The sequence below is a fragment of the Pan paniscus genome, chromosome 13, assembly GCF_029289425.2.
Source record: "Pan paniscus chromosome 13, NHGRI_mPanPan1-v2.0_pri, whole genome shotgun sequence".
Lineage (NCBI taxonomy): Eukaryota > Metazoa > Chordata > Mammalia > Primates > Hominidae > Pan > Pan paniscus.
In genome coordinates this window covers 61782508-61807243 of record NC_073262.2, presented here as the reverse complement: position 1 = coordinate 61807243, position 24736 = coordinate 61782508, and the positions used below count along the sequence as shown (strand labels likewise).

General features: G+C 42.9%; 1 protein-coding gene across 7 annotated transcripts in view; it reads right to left on the bottom strand.

The window, feature by feature from the left end:
* TANC1 (tetratricopeptide repeat, ankyrin repeat and coiled-coil containing 1) overlaps positions 1 to 24736 on the bottom strand; it is a 263697-nt gene that overhangs the window by 113843 nt on the left and 125118 nt on the right. For all 7 annotated transcript variants that reach the window (XM_055108612.2, XM_055108615.2, XM_055108616.2 and 4 more), the window contains one exon: positions 20919 to 21116. In XM_055108612.2, coding sequence (XP_054964587.1) covers positions 20919 to 21116 — 198 coding nt within the window. The remainder of the gene's footprint in view (positions 1 to 20918; positions 21117 to 24736) is intronic.

The window sequence follows — 24736 nt, the reverse complement described above, 5'->3', positions numbered from 1 at the left end:
CACAGAACCTGGCCGAATACACCGCTCATTCAGCATCAACCACAAGGTGGCGCTGCTTCAATGCTGATTCAGAGGCACAGCCCTGCTAGAGACGTTTCTCCACCATCAAGGCTACATTTGCTTGTGTCCTTTCCAGGCCGGCCAAAAATGCTTTCTCCTTAAGGTTTCAGGTAATACACATATGGCTAACAGTCTATATTGAGAAAGTAAACCACTGAGGCACAGCAACTCCCTACCCCCATCTTAGGACAGACTCTGACTGCACCTGAGAGGACTTATCTCAGCCTCCCTTAGTTAACAAGGCAACAAAGTGGGGCAGAAAGGCTTGCATACTCCTGAATTACACCAAAGTACAACACTGGGAGTTCATCTTCCCGGGAATCCATACTGATGAAAATAAATGGGAAACAAGACAAATCTCCTATGCAGAAAAATTCCAAACAATTTACATAGATCCTCCACTCTCATGGTGGTGGTGTACACCACCATACCCCTAAGTGTGGGCTGCACACAGCGGCTTCCTGCCTTCTGGAGAGTACAGCGCACTCCACATACAGCATCTATGCAAGCATACAAATGCGTTCATGTTAATATATGGAAGGGGGAGGGAAGGAAACGAATAACTTCACCTCGGAGCAACCTGGCACCCACTACCTTGGCCAGGTGATCGAAGTCAAGACAGTGATAAGCCAGGTAGCTACTGTGTACATCAAAAGATGGGAGCAGAAGGCACTTCACTTCTGTGGTTTCTGCCCCAAAACCTGTAACTCCAGTCTAATCATGAGAAAAACACCAGTAGAGAAAAACACCAGTAGAGAAAAACTCCAGTACAGAAAAACTCCAGTACAGAAAAACTCCAGTAGAGGGGCAACCTGCAAAACACCAGCCCAGCACTCCCCAAAACTGCCAAGGTCATCAAAACAAGGAAAGTCTGAGCAACCACCACAGCCAAGAAGAGTCTAAGACCTGACAACTAAATGCAATATGGTGTCCTCTTGGATACTGGAATAGAAAAAGGACATTGGGTATAAGCTTTAAAAAAAAAAAAAAAAAAAAAAAAAAAGGAATAGGCCAGGCACGGTGGCTCATGCCTGTAATCCCAGCACTTTGGGAGGCCGAGGCAGGCGGGTCACGAGGTCAGGAGATTGAGACCATCCTGGCCAACACGGTGAAACCCCGTCTCTATTAAAAAATACAAAAAATTAGCCGGGCATGGTGGCGGGCACCTGTAGTCACAGCTACTCGGGAGGCTGAGGCAGGAGAATGGCGTGAACCCAGGAGGCAGAGCTTGCAGTGAGCCGAGATTGCGCCACTGCACTCCAGCCTGGGCAACAGAGCAAGACCCCATCTCAAAAAAAAAAGGAATAAAGTACAGACTTTAGTAGGTATCAATATCAGTTCATTAACTCTGACAAGTGTGTCATACTAATGTCCTATGTTAATAAGAGGAGACTTGGTATGGAGTGCACGGGAACTCTGCATTCTTTGCAACTTCTCTATAAATCTAACGCTATTCTGAATTTAAATTTTATTAAAAATAGAAGTTCACCCAAGCTTTAATGGTAACTAAGAGGTCTCGTCACATACAGGAGAGTCCTTTTACTTTCTATGTTGTATTTAGGTTGTGTTCCTGACAGTCCTTTCACCCTCAGCATAGAGGAGGGTAAAGCAGCAAACACTGCTTCACTGAAGGTCATGTGAAGGATATGGTGGAAAGGCAGAGTGTGAGGGCTCCTGTGCCATCTGCACCTTTCGAGAGTGATCGAAGGCCACTATTCCGGGTGGCAATGAAGTAAAGTGAAAATGACCCAGGCTTTGGAATTAGACTGAGGTTCAAATCCCAACTGGTTATCAACGAGCAGTCTAACCTTCAGCAAAGTTATAACTAAGCTCTTGGGGCGCTCCATCAACTCACTCTAAGTGGGGTTCATACCTAAGCTGCAGGCTTGAAAATGTTCATGCAGTGTCTAGCACATGGTTGAATAAATGCTAAGTTTCCATTTCTCCTTTCCTTTCCTGAGACAAAAGTTAACATTGGCCAACTACAGCCCAGGGGCCAAATTGGACCACTGAGTGTTTTTATACATAAAATATCACTGGAACACAGCCATGACCACTCATTTATGTATTGTCTAAGGCTGCTCTGTACTACGATGGCAGAGTTACATAGTCGCAACAGGGACTGTGTGGCCCTCAAAGCCTGAGATATTTACTATCTGGCCCTTGACAGAAAAAGTTTGCCTATTCTGCTCAAAGGTCATCAATTGCCATATTTCCAAAAGCTAACAGGTCCTTTGTTTTTGTTGTTGTTGTTGTTGTTGTTTTCTTTTTTTTTTTTGAGACTGAGTCTTGCTCTGTCACCCAGGCTGTAATACAGTGGTACAATCTCGGCTAACTGCAACATCTGCCTCCTGGGTTCAAGCGATTCTCCTGCTTCAGCCTCCTGAGTAGCTGGGATTACAGGCACCTGCCACCACACCCAGCTAATTTTTTTGTATTTTTAGTAGAGACGGGGTTTCACCATGTTGGTCAGGCTGTTCTCAAACTCCTGACCTGATGATCTGTCCGCCTCGGCCTCCCAAAGTGCTGGGATTACAAGTGTGAGCCACCGCGCCCAGCCACTAACAGGTACTTTTCATTCCTTATCATACTTGACCTTCACAGCCTCTGTGTCAGATGCCCTGTTTCAAAATCCTCTTTTCTCTCTTGAGGCCAGCAACCTTAGCTCAGGCTCTGCACTCAACTCCTTGGTGCTCTTCACAAACATGGCTTCGTGGAGCACTCAAAGTTCAAGATAGGCAAAGTCAAACCACTCCACACTGTAGTTAATTACACCAGCACCTACACCTGTGGTAGGGCGGAAACAGCATTACTTGGAATCCCAGGACCAACGAGGGCTGACATTCTACCTTTCAGAACCTTAGAATTCCTACCCAAAACACAGGAATAATGCCCACCTTGGAAATACTATGAAAATTAAACTGGGGAGAAAAACAAAGTCATGAGGCACAACAGAATATTTTGAATCTTGACCTATCAAGAAAACCAAGCTGGAGCTCAGCAAGCTTCCCAATGGCATGCAAATAATGAGTTAAGGGTATGCCAGGATATGGATTCTCTCAGCTCTCCGGACCGTTGGGCAGAGTCTGGGGCAGTGCCTGAGGGACAGTTCATTGATCCCATTTGCTGTACAAAAATCTCCTATATGTGCCATGAGATTAAAAGGACTAGGAAGCCCCTGCCTTGAGTACTTTCCTTCTGCACTTTCTTCCTTCCCTAATTCTCATGTACAAACAGGTCACCACAACCTAAAGATTCTTTTTCCTAAAACTTTTTCAAAGCAACCTCCACCACACTGCACATTCCCCTGCAGAGTTAAGCCACTATACTGCATTTGACTCAAGGAGTCCCAGTCTCAACCCCAAGGAGGCCTGTGTGAAACAGTTACCGTCCTAGAAACCAAATCTATTTATTTCATCCCTCTTCTGCTTAACTCTGTCATAGGACATCACTGCCAAAATAAAACGCCTGGCTCCTCCAATGACACACACACACGGACACACATACATACACACACACACACACACCCTTACCAGCTTCCGAAAGGAGAGTCTCGCTCTTCTCCGTGAGGTCACAACACTTTGTAGACACCTCAATGTCTTCACTGTTGTCATCTCTTGCCAAACTGGGAGGTCCCCAGAGCTTAGAGCCGAGTATTTATTTACCTTTATATCCACCACATCTCTAGTCCAGAGCCCAACACATGGCTGGTGCTCAATAAACTGGTATAAAACAAATGTTTATGGAAGCTCATGAAATCACTGCGTGAAAGACTGAATAACTCAGAGTGCCTCTGAGGCCATTTGTAAAAATAAAGATCACCACCAAAAGTCATCATATCCACCCATACAATGTCCTCCTTACAATGAAAGGGATCCTGGAACAGGCTCTCACCAAAACAAGTCCAGGAGAACTGGGGGAGTAAGAGCTCTTGAGATGACCACAGAATAAAATGAACTTTATTTTAAAGCCCAAAGGGCACACAAACTAATAATTTCCAGGTTGAAAGGAAGAAACAGGAAAAGTATACCATAAAAATAATAAAAGAGTGTCAAAATGCAAATAAAAATGGGATTCTCTTAAGCAGTCTGATATATGTTTCTTGCTCATTTCAGGGGAAACATGTTGAACTCAACAGGTTTATTTTTTCCTTTCTGGGTGTCACACACTACTCTACTAGCAACACTGTCAGTAAGTCAAGATTTCATCCTACAGTTAAGATGTTTCCCCCCACCTTAAAAGCACCTGCTTGCCTGTTAAAATACCACAAACTATAAGAAAAAATTAAGTGTACAGTAAAACCTAAAACCAAGTAAATATTAGTAAATATTACATCCTCAGATACTAATGGATAGCTCCTTGACCTGGCCACTGATATCATTTCTTCCTGACAATCTTATGGGACTCAGGTGGCCCCTGCAAGGCATCTCTTTACAGCCAGGCCACATCTGTCCTCCCCTCAGGAGGACAGTTGGGTGCTTGGTTGGCTCCCTACCTTCAGTCCCCATAATCTTTGGTATCAGCTCGTTGTCTTGTGAACTGCTTTTCACACTCCTCTAAAACTTGGTTCCTTGTGCTCTCACTGATCTTTATCACTTTTAATAAAAGCTACAATAGGACTAAGAATAAATAAGCATAAAGCATTTGGCTGGAAGCAACACACACTTCAGGAAATGAAAACCAATTAAGTATCTGGCAAGACCCTTCCCACAGAAGCTGTAGATGGGTCAGCTCATCCACAGAGCCGTGCCCACAATTCAAAAACTCAGATCCCAATGATGAATAATTTGGTTTTCATGGTTTCAACAATATTTGCTAACCCAAGTCCAAATGTCAGCAATTAGATTTTTTTGTTCAAAAAATTTTTAAGAGATTGGAGTCTCACTATGCTGCCCATGCTTATCACAAACTCCTTGGCTCAAGTTATACTCCAGCCTCTGCTTCCCCAGTAATCGGGATTACAAGTGCACTGCTGTGCCTGGCAAGCAATTAGATTTCAAGAGTCCTCCACTGAAGGAGTGGTGCCTTCTCTATTCTCCAGGTGAGAGAAACAGACTAAAGGCAAAAGAGGATGATACAGGAGAGAGGACAATAAAAGGCAGAAGGGGCGATTTACCCCAATCTCAGATGTCAGGACCAGTTTGATGGAACATGGCAAGGGCAGCATTCTTCCAACATATTCTAGGAGCCAGGCACTTTACATTCCTTCCAATCCTCTCAAAGACCCGTATGGTAGATAGGTTATTCTCCTTTCTCAATGAGGAAACCAACTATTAGAGACATTAATTTAGTACTCTTCTAAGGAAACAGAGCCACTAAGAACAAGGTCTTGGGATTGAACCCAGGTCTGTCTGTCCTCCTACAATACAATATCCTGGGTAGAATTTTTCTGTTTAGGAGGCAGTAAAAGGGACAATATACTAAAATCATCTAATGCAGCTAAGATTTGCTTAAACTTCTCATGCCCATAATCCCAGCACTTTGGGAGGCCAAGGAGGGAAGATTGCTCAAGTCCAGGAGTTCAAGACCAGCCTGGGCAATATGGCTGAAGGCAACAGGGTGAGGCAGAGAAAACCCTTCTCTACAAAAAATACAAAAATTAGCCACACGTAGTGACACATGCTTGTAGTCCCAGCTACTTGGGAGGCTGAGGTGGGAGGATCGATTAAGCCCAGGAGGAAGAGGTTGCAATGAGCCGAGATTCCCCAGCCTGGGTGACACAGCAAGACCCTGTCTCAAAAAAATTTTTTTAAAAAATGCCATAAGTTTAAAAAGAAAAAAATCTGCTTAAACTTCACAACCTTAAAAAAAAAAAATACTGGCTGGGTGTGGTGGCTTACACCTGTAATCCCAGCCGTTTGGGAGGCCAAGGCCGGGTGATAGCTTGAGGCTAGGAGTTTGAGAGCAGCCTGGCAACACAGCAGAACCCTATCTCTATAAAAATGCAAGATAAAAAAATTACCCGGCCATGGTGGCATGTGCCTGTAGTCCTAGCTACTCAGGAGACCCAGGTGGGAGGACTGCTTACGCCCAGGAGCCCAGGAGTTCAAGGATGCAGTGAGCTGCGATTGTGCCATTGCACTCCAGCTGAGCGACAAAGCAAGAACCTGTCTCTTAGGAAAAGGAGAAGAAAAAAAAAAAAAAAAAAAAAGGCTGGGTGCAGTGGCTCACGCCTGTAATCTCAGCACTTTGTGAGGCCGAGGCGTGCAGATCACCTGAGGTCAGGAGTTTGACACCAGCCTGGGCAACATGGTGAAATCCTGTCTCTCCTAAAAATACGAAAATTAGCTGCATGTGGTGGAATCTGCCCATAGTCCCAGCTACTTGGGAGGGTGAAGCAGGAGAATCACTTGCACCTGTGAGGGGGAGGTTGCAGTGAGCCGAGCAAGATGAGATCACACCACGGCACTCCAGCCTGGGCAGCAGAGTGAGACTCTGTCTCAAAAACAAAACAAAAACAAAAAACAAACCAACAAAAAAAACCCAAAAAACTTACTGAGAATATTTTGCATGCCTACATTCAAATTTTAATGTACATATGAGTGCATACACATTCATTCAACTCTGAGTGCACATATCTGCTCTAATAGCAACTGTATAACTGAAAAAAGTGAATTATTTTGTAAAAGTAAAATACTTTCAAGAAAAGAAATCCCTACTGAATTTTCACTGAAGAGCTGTAGTCCACAATCTCTTTCTGACTGACACAACAGGAGATTCTAGTTTGTATGTCTCACTTCAAGACATACAATTTCTGTATCAAATGTTAACACTAGACTCTACAAGGCGTACAATGGGCATATATTTTTCTGTGATTACCAAAGACCTTCAATATCCAAGTGTTACATCCAAAGTCCTGGTGAAACATCAAACAAACTTCAAACAGCCCAAGATAGAAGCCTCCATAATACTCGCTGTGTTCTCAGAGGACGCCTCCATCTGGCATCATGGTGCAGTTGTGACCAGGGCACAATGACCTCACTTGCATTCCACTGTGTGCACTCTAAAAGGAGGAGGCAGCACTGCCAACTGTGGCGCAGACTCATCTGCTGGTCCCTCAGCCCGTCTCAGCCCCACGTGCCCCTCCTATACGGGATTCTGGTGTACCAGGTATGTGTTTCTGGTACAGTGTAATCCTGAGTACAAGCTATCTACTTCATCTGGTGCTCGTCCAAATAAACAACAATCTGTTTAAATGGCAGAACAACAGCTGTGCCATCAAGAGACAGCATGTCTGCAGATGGCATTTAAGTCATCTGAGGGATGTTCAAGGGTAACCTGACACAAAGGCTTCTGCCTCAAGTGCTGACTTTATCACTTACCTGTGTAAGGAGCACCTGTGTTTCTCTGCTGTGTTGCACAGCTTTGAACAGTATGTAGCTATGTGCTCAGCTTCAACCGGAGTTTTGTTCTCATTGCTTGGAGAGCAAACCTGGACCACCTTGCAGCATTTACACTCTCCATCAGCTTCATGAATCAGAGGCTCTCATTTCCATAGTGTGCACATGGCAGCTTCACAAATTACCCAGGCAGGGCACCACCAGGCATCCTGCCTTTTTGCTTTACCTGTGTTTCTCTTTTCTGCCAAGAACCATTGCTTTCTTAGACCTTTATACTCACATCACCAGTTCTAAGAGCTGGCTTTCTGTATAGGGTAATTCTACATACATAACATTTTAATCACTTCACACAAATCATGTGCAAACCAGGAGAAGATGAATAATCCAAGAAGCTGGCAGCAGGGCTAGAAGTGGAACCCACTGCGTTCCACTTTCATGTCCTATTCCCAGGGAACAAAGCCCCGAAGGAGGGCTGTGCTGCATGTCAAGACGACACATGCTTGCCAGAAAACACAGACCTGAGGGTGGAATCCCACTGGAGGGCATTTGACTGAGGATAAACAATCAAGGGGACAGATACCATGGGAATCCATTCATGGCGACCAAGTCACATGAGGGAAGCTGAAGGTGGGCTCCAGGGAAGATGGTGACATGGAAATTGCAACCACCACGACCCTACACTTTACAGTCTACATCTCGTTTAAATTTCACTTGTCCTGTGTCTTAGTTCAGGCTGCTACTTTTCACATACCACAGAAGGCTGGGTGCCATGGCACACACCTGTAATCCCAGCACTTTGGGAGGCTGAGGCGGAAGGATTGCTTTAGCCCAGGAGTTCAAGACCAGCCTGTGCAACATGGTGAGACCTCATCTTTTTCAAAAAATTTAAAGAAACAAAACAAAACATAGATTGGGTGGCTTAAACAACAATTTATTTCTCAGTTTGGAGGCTGGGAAGTCCCAGATCAAGGAACCAGCAGAACCAGTGTCTGAGGACAGTGCCTACTCACTGAACAGCAGTGCCTCCTTATCTGCAGAGGATATATACCAAGGCCTCCAGTGGAAACTGAGGATAGTACTGAACCCTGTATACACACTATGCTTTTTCCTATACATACATCCTTCGCTTGCACTAAATGGCTTTGTGTCACTCATTTCAGGGGACCTCTCTTGCAGAATTTTCTACATAGTCTCAACGCTTTCTCTTGGCAACATGTTGCCAACAAATGGAACTCATTTTCTGTTCTTGTCTTCAACCCATAAATGGAATGCCTTTTTCATCTTAACTAAGAATTTATCACACACAGTGGCAGTAACTTATGCAGTTTGAGGTATGACAGCAAAACTACCATGAATTTCTTTTTCCTTTGTCATAATTTCATGGAAGATTCATTCTTACTATAGATCTTAGCAACCTCAGCATGCAATGTTTTTTCTTTATTAAGTCAAGAACTTTGCCTTTCCACTTAAAGGAAGCACTTTACAGCTTCTCCTTGGCACTTCCAAATTGCCAGTGTCACTACTCTTATGCTTTGGGGCCACAGTTAAGTAAAATAAGGTTGACTTGAACACATGCGGTGTGATACTGTGACAGTCAGCCTGACAACTGAGAGGGCTACTGAGTGATTAACAGGAGGGTAGCGTGTGCAGCACATGGACACTGGGCCAAGGGAAGATTCCTGTCCTGGGCTGGAAAGAGCTGGATTTCAGCATGCTACTCAGAATGGCATGCAATTTATGACTTATCAATTATTTCAAGAATTTCTCATGTAATATTTTTGAACCACAGTTGACTGCAGGTAACTGAAACCACAGATAAGGAAGAACTACCGTATCCTCACATGGCTAACAGAAAGAGCTCTAGTACCTTCCTCTTCTTATATAAGGGCATTAATCCCATCATGGAGGTTCCACCCTCCTGATTTCAAAACTTAATCACCTCCCAAAGGCCCCATCTCTTCATAGCATCCTAATTAGAGGTTACAGTTTCAACATCAATTTTGGGGGGACATAAACATGCAGTCCATAACATCTTAGAAGCCCCATTATTACCCCATGTTTCAGAGGAAGAAACACCTATGGCCTGCTCAAGCCTACAGAGCTGGGACATGAATCCAGCTGCGTCCACCTGCCCATGACTGGGGCAGACAGACACACTCATGACTGGGGCAGACAGAGACAGCCTGCATCTGTCAGGACCCTTCACGTCTCATTAGCTGAACTGCAGTCTCACCAGTTCTGGATTTAGGGTGGTGAACTCACTCTCCTAGCCTCTTCAAAAGGTCAGCTCATTAGCTGTACTCAGGACCTGTGACCAATAAAGAGGACTTTGTTGGTGGTGGAAGTAACAAGAAAATCACATCTCCTTTGAAGAGTGTTTCCTAAATTATACTTCTCAGAGCCCTTGTCCAGAAAAGGGGCTCCCTGCATGGCACAGTTAACTATCTCGATAGGCCCCCACCCCAGGCAAGGCTTTCTGGTTTCAGTGCTCCAGACCCTAATAATGATGTTTTTCCCAAAGGTACCAGTTTCCCTTTTGTAAGGCACTCTGGTTCCCACTGGGCTCTCCCTTCTAGAAATCACCACTCTGTGTTCATCTTAGTTTCCCACCTCCACTTGGCACAACCCTGGCTGCCCCTCTGCCTGGAGGCAGCCAGCCACCCCTGCCAACAGACGCAGACGCACGCGCAGTCCTGTCACAGCAAACCTGATGAGTCGAGCTGGAATATCAGGTTTTCTTTCCTGTTTATTTCTGCTTTACACTAGTGCTCATTAGCACTAGATATAATCACCTGCATGGGCTCCTGTGACTTCTGTTTCTCTGTAAATCAGAAATGATGAAAAAGATCTCCACCACCAAGGCCCCGGCCCTCATCTATTTTCTCTGAGGTGAAAACATTCATTTCTGAGCATGGCACTGGGTTTGTTCCAGCCGCCATCTGACACCACCACAGGGTGCAGCTGACACTGCTGTAAAGTGTGACTGGATAAAACCCAGTCATCATTAACTGCAGGCGGCGGGAAATGGGCAGCAAAAATGCCAAAGCGTGAAAATGGGAGAGAGACAGGAGTGGAGGAAAGCAAGGCTGAGCGGCTACTGACAAACCCAGTTGAAGACACACTCCCTTTTGCTCAGCGCCTGGACAGAAAAGCCCTAAGAGGGAGGCTGGACCTAAAGCATCACTTTTCTCTGGATATGGGGAAAGGTACATTCCCAGCTTTCTAAATGTAAAGGACTGTTACATTTAAAATTGCCTATGCGTCCATTAGTATTTTCAACCAATCACATGGAACTGATGGGCATGGAAATACTAAAATCCTATTTGTTTTAACAGTTACTTACCTATGCTCCATCACCAGGATAAAGGAAGTGATGGGATTCTGAAGATACGATTGGATCCTGTTTTCAGTGCTCCCAAGGGGGAATGACAAGATGTCAACAAAGACAAGACAGCAGTCCTTACAGAGAATGTCACAGAATGTCAGGGCAGAGACGCGAAATAAAGGGTTATGCAGAGCAAAAAGGAGACACAGTGCTACAGATGCTCGGAGCAAAAGGATATTACTTCTCACCTAGAGAAAAGGAGAGGCACAGAGAAAGGCTGGACCAAGCAAGAGATGCAAGCCATACCCACGGTCAACTCCTAAGGAGAAGGTTCTGACCTAGGCATAGGAATTTCCAGAGGATGAGCAATGGGGAAAGAGGAACAATAGGGCTGGGTGAAGGCACAACAATGATTTGGTCAAGAGAAGACAATTCAGTGGGGAAAGAACAGTCTTTTCAGTAAATGGTGCCAGGACAACTGGTATCCACGTGAAAGAGAATGAAGTTGGTCCCTACTTCACATCACACAAGAAAATGAACTCAAAATGGTTCACAGGACTAAATGTAAGAGTCAAAACTGTTAGGGGAAAACAGGGATATGTATCTGTATGACCTTGGATTAGGCAATGGTTACTAGGACATGACATCAAAAAGACAGACTAATAATAAATAAATTTAAAACCTTGTAAAAATTTAGAACTGCTGTACTTGAAACACTGTAAGCGGCTGGGCATGGTGGCTCACGCCTGTAATCCCAGCACTTTGGAAAGCTGAGGCAGGTGGATCACCTGATGTCTGGAGTTCGAGACCAGCCTGGCAAACATGGTGAAATGCCCTCTCTACTAAAAATACAAAATTAGCTGGGCATGGTGGCACATGCATTTAGTCCCAGCTACTCAGGAGGCTGAGACAGGAGAATCGCTTGAACCCAGGAGGTGGAAGCTGCAATGAGCCGAGATAGCACCATTGCACACCAGCCTGGGCGAGACAGAGCGAGACTCCGTCTCAAAAACAAACAAACAAACAAACAAAAAACAAAAAAACCACCAATAAAATCAAAGTAAAAAAGACAATCCTCAGAATGGAAGAAAATACTTGTAAATCATTTATCTCATAAGGAACCTGTATTCAGAATATAAAAACAATTTTCACAACTTAATAAACCTACAATGAGATATCAGTTCACATTCTCTAGAATGGCTATAATAAAAAAGACAATACAAGCATTGGCAAGGATATGAAGCAATTGGAAACCTCATACTCAGCTGGTAGTGATATAAAATAGTACAGCCACTTAAAAAATAATTTGGCAGCACCTTAAGAAGGTTTTACGGAACTACCATATGATTCAACAATTTCACTAGGTATATACCCAAGGGAAAAATATATGTCCATATAAAAATGCAGACACAAAAGCTGATTGCAGCTTTATATATAATAAATAGCCAATGCGGAAACAACGAAATACCCACCAATGGAAGACTGGATAAACAAAACGAGTGGCATGTAGGAGTACTTCATTCTATTTTATTACCAAACAATATTTTACTGAATGCAGTACTGATACATGCCACAACATGGATGAACCTAGACAACACGATGCTCCATAAAAGAAGCCAGTCACAAAATACCACATATTATGATTCCATTTTAATGGAATGACCAGAATAAGCAAATCAAGAGACATAAAGTAGACTTGTGGTTACTAGGGGCTAGGAAGTAGGGAGTGAAGAGTAAGGGCAGGGAGGAATGTGAAATGACTAGTAACGGGTATGGGGTTTTTGCTTTGGTTTCTTTGAGGAGGAGATAACAATGTTCTAAAATTAAGACTGTGGGGATGGTTGCACAACCCTGTGAAAATGCTACAAAAAGAACATCGAACTGTAAACTTTAAAAGGGTGAATTATGTGGTATGTAAATTATATCTCAATAAAGCTGTTTTTTAAAAAAATGCAATGGAATAAATCACAATGGAAAAATACATAAATTTGACTGGAGAAAATGAAAAACTTCTGTGAGTCATAAAACACTGTAACCTAATTAGATGGAAAACGAACCAGAAACAGTTTTTTTTTTTAAACATACATGACTGATACCCTTAAAACAATGAAGCTGTGCTAAATCAATAAGAAACACATATTGTCCTAGTAGAATAAAGGACAACTATCACAAAGAATTTCCAAAAGAAAAAGCTACCAATGGCCATTAAGAATATAATAATTCATCTACAATGTTAAACAAGTAAGTTTTGGCCCAGTAAACTCACTTTCATAGTCTGATAAAAATATCAGAGATGCCTTTAAATCTTAATATACAAGAATGTTATTTTTTAGCAGAAAACGGGGGACCTCTTACCTGTCCAATGCTGGGGGAATGGGCAAATGTGTTACTGTTGGTTACGTACTATAGAAACAAAGCAGGAGCGACCATCAAAAGTGGTTGTCTTTTGGGGGGTATAGAGGGACTCAATACTTTCATTATTTTGTACTTCTTTTTGTAATTCCACTGCTGGGAACCTGCTACCCCAAGGAGATATCAGAGATGTTTGTAAATATCACTGGACAAAAGTATTCCAGTTGGAAGTTCTAAAGATGGGTTGTACAACAACGTGAGTGTAATTACCACTGAACTGTACACTTAAATGGTTAAGATGGTCAATTTTGTTATATGTATTTCACCATAATTAAAAATATTCACACCAGGAATAGCGAAAACATTATAACATGCTAAAAATTTTTTTAAAAAGTAAGTATCTGGCCGGGCGAGGTGGCTCATGCCTGTAATCCCAGCACTCTGGGAGGCCGAGGTGGGCGGATCATGGGATCAGGAGATCAAGACCATCCTGGCTAACACGGTGAAACCCCGTCTCTACTAAAAATACAAAAAATTAGCCAGGCGTGGTGGTGGGTGCCTGTAGTCCCAGCTACTCGGAAGGCTGAAGCAGGAGAATGGCGTGAACCTGGGAGGCAGAGCTTGCAGTGAGCCCAGATCACACCACTGCACTCCAGCCTGGGCAATAGAGCGAGACTCCATCTCAGAAAAAAAAAAAAAAAAAAAAGCAAATATCCAACAATCAGAAATGTTTAAAAATCAATTATAAGATACTGAAACAATGGACAACAAATATCAAACTCTTCAAGTAAACTGGAAATTGCTCATGATAAAATATTAAGCAAGAGCTGGGTGCAGTGGCTCATGCCTGTAATCCCAGCACTTTGGGAGGCCAAGTTGGGAGAATCACTTGAGGCCAGGAGTTCAAGACCAAACTAGGCAACATGGCAAAAACCTCATCTCTAGGAAAAAAAAGAAAAAAGCAAAGCATTAAATTAGCTGGGCATGGTGGTGCATGCCTGTGGTCCCAGCTACTTGAGGCTGAGGTGGAAGGATCGCTTGAGCCCAGGAGGTTGAGGCTACAGTGAGCCTTGATAGCACCACTGCACTCCAGCCTGGGTGACACAGCAAGACCTTGTCTCAAAACAAATATATACACATATATTTGTCCTCATGAAAAAGCAATTATATGAGATAATCACATATTCTTTATCAGTAATTCTCAAACTTTGTTACATATTAGAATCACCGAGGAAGCCTTTTTAAAAATCCCAATGTCCAGACCATACTTCATATGCATTTAATCTGAGTCTCTGAACGTAGGAGCTGGGCATCATCAGTACCCTTTAAAATTCCTGGTCTGACTCCAGAGTATAGCCAAATTGTATACAGGTGAACCAGGACTCATTGGCAGGGGAATAAATGGACTTGAAGTAGAGCAAATGCATGCACACTGGTTCTATGTATGAACACATGTTCAAGTACAACAGAAAATCTGTGTGTCACGTTCACAGCTGGGCACGCAGTAAGGAGGCCATCATATAACAAGTTTCCAGGAGGAAACAAAGAATGCTCTCCTATTCACCTCAGCAGGAGGAACTATCCTTTCTGAAGGTTAGATGTCAACTGTGGTCCCAACCACTCAGCAGTGGAAGCAAGGACTAGAACCAGCTGGCTCTACAAGGAGAAATGGGGCTGTGCATGTCCTGTGTTATTCTTCACCCTCCAAGAAGCAGCCTCATGGATCCATGTGAGGCTTTAAGCCCATGCCCTCCTCCTGCCCACACCTTCTATGAAATCAGAACACACTCACATTATTTACAGCTCACATGCCAACAACGTACAGGCAGAACATCGGCACAGGCTGGCTGACATAAGAGAAGACGCTGGGAACAGCATGGAGGATCAGGGTCTACCAATAACTTGTATGAATTTTGGACAAGTTCCCTAATGACCAAGGGGTCTTTGCTTGCACATCTGCAAAGAGGCCTGGACAGGATGTGCTCTGGAGGCCTCTCCAACTCCAACATGCCTGTGAACCTCCATGATCTCTAGGATCCGCACCAGGCGGCTGAAACTGGGAGCCAGCTGAATGTTTTTCTGACCATGAACTTGATCTGACTCAGCTGTCATAATTCCCGACACAGTCTCATGCAAAGAAAGAAAATGAAAATTGCCTGAGAAGTGCAGACAGAAGGGAAGTTCTAAAGAAGGCAGCTACAGAATGACGTCTCAGCCTCTTAAAATTGTCAGTAGTCCACAGTTAGGCCGCACAAAGCACCATCCATTTAAGCTGTTCCCAGAAGATGTGAATTTCAAAAAGCAGCCACTCAAAGATTGCTGGGGGGAATATGAAATCAATACAGCCTTTCTGGAAAGGAAGTGGGCACTATGTATCAAGACTCTTTATAAATGCAGGCCATTTAGTTCAATAATTCCACTGCTGGGAACCTGCTACCCCAAGGAGATATCAGAGATGTTTGTAAATATCACTGGACAAAAGTATTCCAGTTGGAAGTTCTAAAGATGGGTTGTACAACAACGTGAGTGTAATTACCACTGAACCGTACACTTAAATGGTTAAGATGGTCAATTTTGTTATATGTATTTCACCATAATTAAAAATATTCACACCAGGAATAGCGAAAACATTATAACATGCTAAAAATTTTTTTAAAAAGTAAGTATCTGGCCGGGCGGGGTGGCTCATGCCTGTAATCCCAGCACTCTGGGAGGCCGAGGTGGGCGGATCATGGGATCAGGAGATCGAGACCATCCTGGCTAACACGGTGAAACCCCGTCTCTACTAAAAATACAAAAAATTAGCCAGGTGTGGTGGTGGGCGCCTGTAGTCCCAGCTACTCAGAAGGCTGAAGCAGGAGAATGGCGTGAACCTGGGAGGCGGAGCTTGCAGTGAGCCCAGATCACACCACTGCACTCCAGCCTGGGCAATAGAGCGAGACTCCATCTCAAAAAAAAAAAAAAAAAAAGCAAATATCCAACAATCAGGAATGTTTAAAAATCAATTATAAAATACTGAAACAATGGACAACAAATATCAAGCTCTTCAAGTAAACTGGAAATTGCTCGTGATAAAATATTAAGCAAGAGCTGGGTGCAGTGGCTCATGCCTGTAATCCCAGCACTTTGGGAGGCCAAGTTGGGAGAATCACTTGAGGCCAGGAGTTCAAGACCAAACTAGGCAACATGGCGAAAATCTCTTCTCTAGGAAAAAAAAGAAAAAAGCAAAGAATTAAATTAGCTGGGCATGGTGGTGCATGCCTGTAGTCCCAGCTACTTGAGGCTGAGGTGGAAGGATCGCTTGAGCCCAGGAGGTTGAGGCTACAGTGAGCCTTGATAGCACCACTGCACTCCAGCCTGGGTGACACAGCAAGACCTTGTCTCAAAACAAATAAAAAAAACTTAAGTGACACAAGCAGCACACAAGAGGGTTACATAATGTGGTCTCAGGTTTAGGTGGAGCAGATTTTTTTCAAAAGACTAGAAGAAAAGATGTTCACAGTAGTTCTTTCTCGATGGGATTTCCCGATTTTCTACAAGAAATACTTGCGGGTTGGGGGAGGGAGTGCCTTCGCAGACATTAACTCATGGTCCAAGAATCAAAGAGACAATATGGCTTCTACTCCACAGCCTGTCAATTTAGCGGTTTTTCCCTTAACAAAACAGGCAGAGAAGTTTTCAAAACTGCTACATCAGCTATGTCCACTGTGAGACAGAACTGGAACTGGAATCGGCAGAAGCGGAAGTGGCCGGCACTCTCCAGTGTCTCCATACAAGGAGTAGGGCAGTATCGCCCACTTGTCACCATCTGCTGTCTTACTCCATCACAGCATTTCAAAGGGTTGCTTCTCATTCATGCATGATGTTTTGATTGTTTGATAATGGGCCCAGAGTGATCTGGGAAAATAAATGCAGATACTTTATAAAGTATCTAATGATATTACTAATAAATCACAGGAAATGAGCTTTTCTCTTCTCTGGAAAACAGCAGCACACATTAAAAATATTGATGAATTCTTAATCCAAAAAGACTTGCAACTGCCACAGAACTACTTTAATGGATGCTGGTCCTTGTTTTCATTAACAGAAAATATATTTACCATTAAAAACAAAAGTTTTGAAACAATACTCAGAAAACAATCTTCTAACAATGAAAAAAAAAACCAAATAAATGGAGGAAGGTGGCAGAAGAGTAAATAAAAATAATAACCTCAATATGAGTGGAAAGTAAGAAACTCAATCATGTAACATGCAGGGTCACATTATTGCAAGGTTAATTAAATTATCTCTGGCCCACAGTTCCCAAGATCCAGGAAGTAATCATCAATTGTATTAACATACATATTTTTATTAATACAGGCTGTGTTGTTCAGAGTGTCTTCTTACAGGGGTTTGTAGTATTTGATCCTTGCAAGAATAATTGTTCCAGTCCCTAACAGTTTCTGGATTAGCATCAATTAGAGAAGAGTTTCTATACAAACAACTGAAACAAGTTTGGTTTTTTTGTTTTTGTTTTTTAACCTTGAACAAGAGAGGAATTGGCAGGGGTGGGGGGCATCTTACAAATCAGAACAGAAGTCATCAAGGTAGTTTCAGAGCACATGTCTGAATGATGGCACGACCCTGGAGCATGACCCACTGTGGGGCCGGCGTGGAAGGAGAGGAGGGGAGTGGCTCCATACCTCTGGGTGCTGCAGACACACTGTATTGACTCTATCATTAGCAGCAACAGTGCTAGCTTTTAAAATAGATGAGTCTTTTTAAATCCAGTACACATTCACAACCATATGTCAGTTTTTTTTATTATTATTATTAAAACCAGGCAGGTAGAACATTAGAGCTCTGGATACTTTTACCAACAATATGGTTTAAGCAGAAATCTGTGTTAGACACTGAAAAAAAATACTGTTCATCATTTGATGTATTGAGTCACTGCCATTTTTAAACAGCATCTCTGCCCTAAACTTTTCCAATTAAAATTACCAAGATAATGAAGCCAAATTACCACTGTGAGACACTAATTTGCTGTACAAATTTGGGCAGTGAACAAGCACTGCTCCGTTAGAGATGTATCTGCTTAGTTTATTTAATTATCATTTGGACCAAAAACATCTAATAGAGAGAACATCCCAAATCCATCAGAAGCTTGTATGTTTCAGAACTACTAACCTTCTATTCTAAGGCCTTGCAAAGAATTTAGCAAAAATAAATTTCATTCCTATGGAGAAAAACTTGAGGATATTTTCTTGAAAAAAGACAAAAACTAATGTGGTCCACACACATATAAGGAGACACGGCTTCATCAGGGATTCTTCTGCCTCCATGCCTGTAACCTCCATGAAACCTTTCTGGGTAGCCACACTCTCCAGGCTTGCCATGCCATTCAATCCCACCTAAAGTCCCACTAAAACACTGAATTTGTGAATAAAATTATATCTGACATGCAGTCTTCCCTGAAGTCTCTCAGGTTTTCCCCAGTCCTAAGGCCCAAGCAACATTAATTCATTTGCAGTAGCACAGACTATAGGTAGGCAAATTGTACAAAAGGTCAAATCTCTGCACTTGGCATTACCTTCAACAGAGATCCCTTAAAAATATCGATAGTTTCTGAATTATCTCTATTATCTATTATATAGAGATGAGGTATAAGACATCTTGTTTGTCCTCAAGCATCAGACAGAGGAAGCACATAATGTTTTTAAGAAGAAAAAACTACTCAGTGATACTTTTTAAAGCATAGTAGGGCAGACTTTATTCAGGACCATCTTAACACATATAGGGACCAATGCAGTAGGATTTTGCAGTTAGGGAAAGAGTTGATTGAGCTCAACTCCAAATACCGCATGGGGAAGTGGGAATTTATAGTCAAGGAACAGGGTAGGTATCGGTGCATGAAAAATTACTAAGAGGCAACATCAGGGGTAGGAAGGCAATTCTTGTTAAAGACAGGTCAGGGTGACCAGACGTCACCTGGAAGATGGTGGAGGATGAGGAATCTAATCAGATTTGGGTGGGGGTGGGGAGGCGTTCTTGCTAAACTTAGTAGCATGCTTCTTAGCTAAACCTGGATTTTACAAGAAAATGTGTGTGCACACACACACACAGACCTAGGAGAAAGTTCAGGAGCATGACTACAGTGTAGCCAACCAAAGTTTTTTTGTTTTGTTTTGTTTTGTTTTGTTTTTGGTCAATATACACACTAATTCAGGGGAAAAGGACAAATGACGTACCTGATAATAAAGAAAAAGTAAAACACTGTGCATACTTTTTGGGAAGAGTAATTCCAATCAGGATAACCCAGTATGACAGGCAGTGTGGGAACTATGATTTGAAGGAAGAGAAGAAATGTGACAAAGAGATACAGCAGTGAGGGAGGGCAAAGAAGGAAGGACGGACATTCCAGGAACTTCCCCAAATACTGATAAACAGGTCAAATTCCTTGGCACAGGAAATTACTTCATACCAAAAAGGTTCCTGAGTTCCAGCTAATTAATGGATTGTAAACAATGTTGTCCTAAACCAGAAAATTCTGCAACAATAAAAGATTTTGGACACTCACCAATTCATAGCACCATTTCTAACATTCAGAGCCTTTAAGGATGCCCTCCTAATTTTACCCGCACATAAACCTCAAAGATCTACTAAATGAGTCAGCATATGTGATCTCAAGTAATACAAATATTACCATGAAATCAGAGAAACAGATACCATTTCACAGCCCTAGGCACATTTTTGATAGATTCTGAATATGTTTACATGTAATTGAGAAGAATCCTTACACTGGCATATGATCAACTGGGCCCCTGCCTTTTGTAAACACTCCGCAAACCTTAAAAAAAAAGAATCCAAGAATTTTTAAAACTCAAGGTATCAGCATTTTAGAAAGGCTTTCCTCACATGTGAATCATAACCTCTCAAAGTTCTGTTTTGTTTTTTTTGGGTAATGTTAAGTGTAAAACACATTGATAGAGGGAAGCCAAAATACTTCCAAAGTATAATAGGAATAATCCAAAGTCTGTTTCCCCCACCCCCCTTTACAAGTCTGAGTTTTCACAAACAAACTTTATAGCTGTTCAAATGCTAGATGATGTAATCAAATGAAATACATCAGTATATACTAGGTAGTAATAAATAGACTATTGTCAGATGACATTTGCCTACATCCATAACCTTTAAACACACCACGTATGAGTTTGGATTACAGTCATGTGTCACTTAATGATGAGGATACATGCTAAGACAGGCGCCATTAGGTGATTTTGTCATTGTGCGAACATCCTCAAGTGTACTTCACAAATCAAGGTGGCATAGCCTACTATATACCTAGGCTATATGGCATAGCCTATTGCTCCTAGGCTACAAACCTGTACAGCACGTTACTATACTGAATGCAGTAGGCAACTATTAATGTAGTGGCAAGTATCTGCGTATCTAAACATAGAAAAGGTACAGTAAAAACACAGTATTATAACCTCATGGGACCACCATCATACATGCAGTTTGTCATTGATCAAAAGAAACATCATTAGTCGGTGCCATAACTGTATAGTGCTCCTTAATTCATCAGCAAGAAAACAACAAAATTGCTGGTTAACATCAGTACTGATAACAAAATCTTAAATCTTTATAAAAATCTAGTCTGGTAGTCCAAACAGGATGAATCTATTAAAACCATACTTTTTCCTTAAATTAAAAAAAAAAAAAAGATTTATTTCTTCTAGAAGATACTGCAACAAAGAAAAAACATTGTCCCAGAAGATTTCTCATGGGCACTAGTTTTGCTTATTTTCAATGCAGGTACTACATATACAACCAAGGCAGCTCCTTCATTGCCTGTTTACCTGGGGATTTTTTGTTCACTCTTGATTGCACCAAGTGAGACTGTCGAGGCAGCAAAGGTGAGGAAGGCAGAGACATCGAGACACCTTTGGCCAAGCTCACCCTATAGGTGTCCTCTGCTGCGGGAAGACTGCTCACAGGAGAGTTAGCACTGTGGTCAAGGGGCAGGACTGGAGAAGTCTCTGGACCAAAGTCACTTCCTAGAGTAGAGAGAGAATACTTAGGTTAAACCATCCATTCATTATAAGTTGATGCAAATTTAATTCCTATAAACTATATTCTCAGAATATAATTCCCACATATCAGATGTGTGTATTGAATTTTTTTAAATGACTTTTCCCCCACTACTCTTGAAACTTTTTACCCTGTGAGGGAAAACTCAAGCATCAGTGAACTCTGCTCCATGTGCCTTTCTGCACTATCCTAACTGATCTGGTTTCAATCCCTAACAAAGGATCCAGGAAGCCACTGATCTGGGATTAGATCAAGGTCAAGTATGAATGATCCACAAGAAGCTTTGATCTCAGAAAAGGAAAAGGAGAGGGCTTACTAGCCTTACATGAGTATCAGTAAAACAGATTCAGATACCAACCCTTCCAGAACTCCCAGGCCTCCACTGCTCCTCTCTAATAAGAAAAGTCTAAGTGAGAGTGTAGTCTACATCCACATTCCTCCCCAGCACCATCCCTTGGCTCTCATCCCATCTACTCAACACTCCCCATGACACAGGGCCACCCTCCTAAAACTCAAACAGCCCCAAACCAGTCATGGGACTGGAAACATTGCTCACTTATTAGGCAGCTTCCGCTTGACACTCTGCCCCTAAACAAGCTTGGGAACAAACAAGCTTACTATTAGGAAATTAAACATTGTTAAATATGGTAAACCCCAAATTTCTCCTCAAAAAAACCAGTATGTCAGTATGTTCAGCTCTTATTCTTTGATTCTCCATTTTAAAGTTTAACTTCCTGGTTCTCTTTGGCTTCTCGCTTCTAGTTTCAGTCAACAACTTTCCCGCCAATCCTAATTAGTAGTTCACGTCTGTTCCCTGGTTACCTGCTCCGTCCTGACTCATCCCGGTCACCTGCTCTGACCTAAGTCACCTTTAGTTACCTGTTCCTCACCGTCCTTCCCACCAAACTACTTACCCTGCCATTCTGGCTCATACCCCTGCCCTCTTTAAAACAGTCAATCAGAATTAGCTTAGACTGTGTGGTCCAACCCTAGCCAATAGGGGAACAACACAGCAGCAGGGGCTACCTGCGTCAGGAATAAGAACTCCTGCCCCTCCCCTGTCCAGGTGTGCTCTCGCCATTGTTCCATCTGTGATGAGCACCCTTTCTGCAGAAAGTAAAAACTGCCTTGCTGAGATAATTAAATTTATGTTTGAGTGCTATTTCTTTGTGGCACCAGGGAACAAGCATTTCTAACAACATTCTAGGGTAGGCAGAACCTTAAGAAGCAGAAAGGATGTAATCACAATGTTAAAAAATATATACAAGAAAGAGTATCTTGGCTGGAACTAGTCTCCCCCCCCCAAAAAAAAATACAGCCAGTCCTCATGTATTCAGATAACACATTTTCCTCTGACTGCTTCTCCCCACCAATCACCTTCCCCGCTCCTTAGTATGTACTAAGATGGAACTGAGGATGTGCAGGGAAAGAATGTAAATCATTACCTGCTTCTTAAAAAGCATCTTCAAACTCTAAGTCACAGAGAGCAGAATTTGAAAGATGTATAAACTTTCCCACAAGCACACCAGTCTCTATGACAAAAGCTATCCAACCAGTCCTTGCCACGCCTTCCTGGCTCCAAAAACAAACCAAAAAAACCACACATACACACACACAATCAAAGACCAGATTTTAAAAAAAGAAACAATGAAAGCTGCCTAGCTAGGCAGGAACTAAATTCTGCAGATTTTTGTGTACAAGGCTCAAAGGGGATACAAACCAGACCATCAAGTTTCAAGTGGTATCACTGTGCTTGTTTTTTGTGTTAGGAGTGAAGAGGAAGTAGAGTCACCCCCTCCATATAGGACATATGCCTTATATGAGACATATAGGACAGGTACATGCCTTTTTTTTTTTTTTTTTTTTTTTGAGACAGTCTTGCTGTGTTGCCCAGGCTGGAGTGCAGTGGCACGATCTCGACTCACTGCAACATCCGCCTCCTGGGTTCAAGCGATTCTCCTGCTTCAGCCTCCTGAGTAGCTGGGATTACAGGCGCCTGCCACCACACCCGGCTAATCTTTGTATTTTTAGTAGAGACAGGGTTTCACCATGTTGGTCAGGCTGGTCTTGAACTTCTGACCTCGTGATCTGCCTGCCTTGGCCCCCAAAGTGCTGGGATTACAGGCATGAGCCACAGCGCCTGGCCAGCACATGCCTTACTTTTAAAGGGAACTCACAGCAGAGCAGTGAACAGAAAAGCCCCACAATGGGCATGTCAGCAAAGTCAGATAATTTTAGTCTCTCCTGGGTTATCTATGCATGGACGGTTTTTATAAACCTGGGAAACTAAAGATTTATCACTCACTGCCCAAATGACTGGCATTTGAAGAAACAAGACAGATCAGAAAACTCACTAGGGCTGGGTGCAGTGGCTCATGCCCATAATCCCAACATTTTGGGAGGCTGAAGCAAGCGAATCACGAGGTCAGGAGTTCGAGACCAGCCTGGCCAACACAGTGAAACCCCGTCTCTACTGAAAATACAAAAAAAATAGCTGGGCATGGTGGTGGGCACCGGTAATCCCAGCTACTTGGGAGGCTGAGGCAGGAGTATCACTTGAACCCAGGAAGCAGAGGTTGCAGTGAGCCGAGATCACACCACTGCACTCTAGCTCGGGCAACAGTGCGAGACTCCATCTCAAAAAAAAAAACAAAAAACAAACAAAAAAAAAACACCTCTCACTGGCGTTACAAAAATAAGGACATTCATGCAAATGCCCAGGACAAAGTTCTGTCCTCAAGGGAGAGAAGCAGACAGGAGTTAGAGGCCTTTCCTCCTAGAGGCTGTGTGGACAGCAGTGGCCCCCAGGCTGGCCCCCACCACCCCCACACACACACAAGCTTCATCCACCTTCTTTTGCTAGCCAGCACTGTAAGATACCATTGTCACCAATCCCCAGAACCACAGGGGCCAGTCTTATAGCACTGCGCATGAGTCTGGAATCTTTGAGAAACCACCTAGAGGCTTTCAGCCAGGTCACGAGTTTCCCCAGCTGCTTTCCCTTCAACTGTCTGGCGAGGAAACAGATCTTAAGGCAGAGCTAGGCTGCACCATGATGCCAGCTCGCAGTGGAGCTGGATGCCCTCTGACCCGACAAACTTGTAAAAGCTGAGGGATAGTTGTTTTCTCATCACCACCTCACTCTCACACTGAGAATGCAAGCAGGTGCTGTGCCTACAAGAACCACATCACGTCACCTAATTCATGGGTGTACAGGCAAGAATCACCAAGAGACAGATCAGAACTTGGAAAGCACTGAGGCCACAGCCCCAGAACATTACATACAAAAGACATGTGGGGGACCTTGAAGAGGTGACACTGGTTTTCCATGTGGTTTGAAGAGAGCTACATTGCCCTGTGGCTGTTCTCACATAGCCTAAATCACAGACCCAGCTAGTCAAATGGCTGTGGGATGGCCTGACAGGCCACAAAGGCACTGTCTCCCCTACTCACACATGAGTATTACTGACCTATACAAAAACAAATAAAAACCCAGATTTCAAGTCCTTTAATTTGCATGAGGACACAAAAGAAGGGAGAAATACATGTACCACCACCAGAAATAAACAGCATTGAGAAAAGGTTT